The sequence below is a fragment of the Micromesistius poutassou genome (assembly GCF_964030765.1).
Source record: "Micromesistius poutassou genome assembly, chromosome: 24".
NCBI classification, from domain to species: Eukaryota; Metazoa; Chordata; class Actinopteri; order Gadiformes; family Gadidae; genus Micromesistius; species Micromesistius poutassou.
In genome coordinates, this window is record NC_140294.1 from 533,417 (window position 1) to 538,172 (window position 4,756).

The 4,756-nt window shown below is 44.4% G+C and overlaps 1 protein-coding gene across 1 annotated transcript in view; it reads left to right on the plus strand.

Annotated features, from left to right (window-relative positions):
* The window catches only part of LOC311369710 (cyclin-dependent kinase 5 activator 2-like), a gene marked incomplete at both ends in the record, with an annotated part of 4,836 nt that extends 1,849 nt beyond the window's left edge, over nucleotides 1–2,987 (plus strand). The window contains one exon of the mRNA XM_084487927.1: nucleotides 2,979–2,987. Within this exon, the coding sequence (XP_084344053.1) occupies nucleotides 2,979–2,987 (9 nt within the window). The remainder of the gene's footprint in view (nucleotides 1–2,978) is intronic.
* Between the last annotated feature and the right edge of the window lie 1,769 nt (nucleotides 2,988–4,756).

Sequence of the window (4,756 nt, forward strand, 5' to 3'; positions counted from 1 at the left end):
GGGGAGAGAGAGGGAGAGAGAGGGGGAGAGAGAGAGAGAGAGGGGGGAGGAGACAGGGGGAGAGAGAGAGACAGGTGGAGAGAGAGAGAGGGGGGGAAAAACGGGGTGACAACATGAACTCCGGGATGACAACATGAACTCCGGGATGACAACATGAACTACACTATGATAACATGAACTCCAGGTTGGCAACATGGACTACAGTACCATAACATGAACTACACTATGACAACATGAACTACACTATGACAACATGAACTACACTATGACAACATGAACTACACTGCGACAACATGAACTACACTACGACAAAATGAGCTACACTATGACAACATGAGCTACACTATGACAACATGAACTACACTATGACAACATGAGCTACACTATAACAACATGAACTACACTATGACAACATGAGATCCATGTTTTCAACGCTGAGGATTCACTTCCTGTCTTAACATGTGTGATGGAACGAGATAAAGATGGAGTCCATCTGAGGAACCTAAAAATAGCATTAAACCATTTCCAATTCAGGCTAGGTAGAGAGCTACTTTTGAGCTAACTGCTAGTAGCTAGCCCATTAATTACCGATAGCCCAAGAAAGCTGCTAGTAGCTAGCCCATTGGTTACTGCTAGCCGCACAGAGCTGCAAATTGCTAGCCAATTGGTATCTGTTAGGCCCAGATAGTTGCTAGCCCATTGGTTATTGTTAGAACATGGTGGCTTGTTTAGCTTGAAGCTAGTTTAGCTACATGACTTGTTTAGCTTGTAGCTAGTTGACCTTTATGGCTAGTTTAGCTACATGGATCATTTAGCTTGTAGCCAGTTATGCAATATGGCTAATTTACCTTGAAGCCCGAAACGATTTTGATTGTAGTCCATGATAGCTGCTGTGCTCTCCTTCTAGCTGACAGCTCACAGCCTTCGTTTGCATCTAATTTAATGAAATGACGTTCACTTATATAGACACGTCGGCGTCCATTAAGAGTGTGATTGTGCCCAGTTCACACATCCCGTTCACTGAGTGTTAAATGTGTATTCCAATGTTCAACATGCACCGTGAGGACGGTCCATTGGCGCCTCCGTGGACGGCGGTGGGGTCCAGAGGAGGACCAGCACTGGGCTCAGGGAGCCTCCTGTTTAGATTAAAGCTGATGGAAACACCGTCACAGTGGACTGTTGGTGACGGCTGAGGGTGTTCTGCCTACTTAGGCAGTGTGTGTGTGTGTGTGTGTGTGTGTGTGTGTGTGGATGTGTGTGAACTCTGAGTATCTGTGTGCGTGTATACCTGTGTGTGTGTGTGTGTGTGTGTGTGTGTGTGTGTGTGTGTGTGTGTGTGTGTGTGTGTGTGTGTGTGTGTTTGTACATGTGCAGGTGTGTCAGTGCATATATGTGTGTGTGTGTGTGTGTGTGTGTGTGTGTGTGTGCATTTGTGTGTGCAAGTGTGTATGTGCGTGTGCTTTTACACGTGTGTATGTTTGTGTGTGTGTGTGTGTGTGTGTGTGTGTGTGTGTGTGTGTGTGTGTGTGTGTGTGTGTGTGTGCTTTTGCGTGTGTGCATGTGTCTGTATATGTGTGTGCGTGAAGTGACTCATTGGTGCTCTGGATTTGTGAATAGAGCAGCACGATGGTCACATGGTATAGCTGTGCTCACAGTAGATTGGCCAGAATTTTGCTGCAGTCTTCAGCAGCACGAGAGAGTGAAAGGGGGGCGTGAGAGAGAGAGCGAGAGAGAGAGGGAGAGAGAGAGAGAAAAGGGGTGGGGGGGGGGGGGGAGAGAGAGAGAGCGAAAAGGGGGAGAGAGAGAGAGAAGGGGGAGAGAGAGAGAGCGAGGATAAGTAACGCGAAAAGAGAGAGACTAGTCGGTCAGTTAGCCAGCTAGTTAGCTAGCAAACTAGTAATTTGGCCAGTTAGTTAGACACATAGACAGTGAGTTTCCTATTTGGGTAGCTATTTAGTAAATCAGCTATATATTTATTCATAATAATATGATATATAAAATTACAACCATAATGCTATTATTTATTAATAATATAATATTTAATATAATATAAATAATAATCTTTAATAATTGGATGTAAAATATAATATAATATATACTACTAATAATCCACCTCTCTCATCTCTCTCTCTCTCTCTCTCTTCTCTCTCTCTCATCTCTCTCTCTCTCTCTCTCCTCTCTCTCTCTCTCTCTCTCTCTCTCCTCTCTCTCTCTCTCTCTCTCTCTCTCTCTCTCTCTCTCTCTCAGTAGCCTACCTCACCAGTTGTCTCTTATTATTACAGCTCAGTAGACCTTGTCCAGGGATGTCCATCATTCAGTTGTTAAACCAGGTCAGGACCAGTTAAACGTGTTGAATGGTTTTCCCTTTACCATACAATGCTACTGATGGGACTTATGGTGCGTTCAGATCGCTGGGAATTATGGGGAAAACATTTTCGCGACGTTGGAAAGTTCTCGTGAACGACACCTCATGACGCTCTGATGATTCTACTTCCTTTCGGCGACTGGGGCCAGATTTTGAGACAGAGTTGCCCAGTTGGTGACGTATTGTTTACTAGTGACGTGCATGAACATGGTGGAACATGAAAGTTTTACTCAATATAAAAGAATCAACCATCATATCACATACTTTACTGCTGATTGACGTTGTCACTGTCTGTTGGCATCGACTTTGCTCAGTTTTAAACGTTGTGTACTGGTAAACCAGCTCTAGATAAGGGCAAGTGTGGCCTTCCATACAGTGGCAATACAATGTGCTTCTCATAAATAAAAGCAAAAGGATAGTAGGTGACATAGGCTACAAGGAAATAAAGGTGTGCAAACTTGAAACTGATCCTACTAAGTTCTGTTTAGTTTTGACTGTTTATTATCGGATGTGAATAATGTTTAGATTCCGAACGCAGTGCACATGAACGGTCGATGTCAGGAACACGCGTAGTGTGAGCGTCATCTCTGACGAGGCGTCTCGTTATTACCAGGACACATGAAAAACCAGACTTGTATTGTAGTATATCTGATCAGGAATGACTTTACTTAAAGCCAACATTGACCACTTAGATTCATTTCTAATCACATTCTATGCATTGTAACAGTGGTTGTAATGTATACAATGCAGACCAGCTACTATTATGATACTTAGTCATAACTACAATTCTTAACTACAAATCTACAATTCTTTATATTTGTTATAAATATATAGAGGTTTTGATTAAATGCATGTCGTAACCATCCAAGTTATACTTACCACCAGCCGTCATATGGTATCTGCTCCTGTAGAAGAAGCCACAAGTTAAACAAATGTTCAGAGAAAAACACGTTTTATTCGCGGCCATTTAAAGCACTACATTACCCACAACCCTAAAGACGGGACGTCTTTGATTGGTGGAGCTCGCTGTTACCATGGAAACGTTAACCGCTGGTGCGAAAATCAAGCCGTCGATGAGTGCTGCTGCAGAACAGACCGTTGACCACAGAGCTGCCATGACGGAGGACCAGCGTCCACTGGGTGGACACCAGTACAGGTCGGACTGGACTGGAGTGAGGACCAGTCTGAAGGAGAAGACTACAGGGCTGTGCTGAGCTTAGCAGGCTGGTTAGTTAGTTAGCTGACATGAGTTGTACTCATCATGTCGTGCTGCAGTGAGTATTTAAGAATAAATTAAATAAAACCTATATGATATAGCAGTGCGATGTAGTAGTTTGGGTCGGATTAAGGCTAGGAATGCACCACCTAGTGGTCAGAGAGAAAAGTACACACACCTAGTGGTCAGAGAGAAAACTACACACACTTAGTGGTCAGAGAGAAAACTACACACACCTAGTGGTCAGAGAGAAAACTACACACACCTAGTGGTCAGAGAGAAAACTACACAGTGTCAATGGAAGTGACCTTTAATTAGAAACCAGAGCAGAACAGTTCTGTACAAACTCTTCTGATTGGCCCAGCTACAGTCCAATGGGCAACAAGGACAGAGAATGAGAGAGGGAGAGAGAGAGAGAGAGAGAGAGAGAGAGAGGGAGGGATAGAGAGACAGGATGGGGAGAGAAAGAGAGAGAGAGTGACAGAATGGAGAGAGAGAGAGAGGGATAGAGACATGATGGAAATAAAGAGAGAGAGAGGGATAGAGACAGGATGGAGAGAGAGAGACAGAGATAGAGAGAGGATGGAGAGAGAGAGAGATTAGTGCATCCTGATGGTGGCAGCCATGTTGGATCGGTGTGCCAGGTCCGGGGGCGTTGCTAGGCAACTGATGATGCTGTTGTGGGGTGTATCGTTCTGCTCAGCTTCATTTCAACACTATTATAGTCGTCATAGCAACACTACACCAGAACACCAGTGGAAAACACACAACAAAATACACACACACACATGCACCCAGCCAAACATGCACACACACACACACACACACACACACACACACACACACACACACACACACACACACACACACACACACACACACACACACACACACACACACACACACACACACACACAGAAACACACACACACACACACATATTTACACTCACGCACCCACACGCGCACACACACATAATTTGAACAAGACAAGTTAATCTCAGATTTGTACTGAGGTGAAAAAAGAGAATCTATTCTTCATCATCATCATCATCATCATGATGGGGGGGGGGTATATATAATATCAACAATATGGTGGGGGCGGAGTCACTGGAGCCCCCAGACCACAGAGCTCTGTGATTGGCTGAGGTGGCAGTGGGGTTGTGTGAGGGCGGA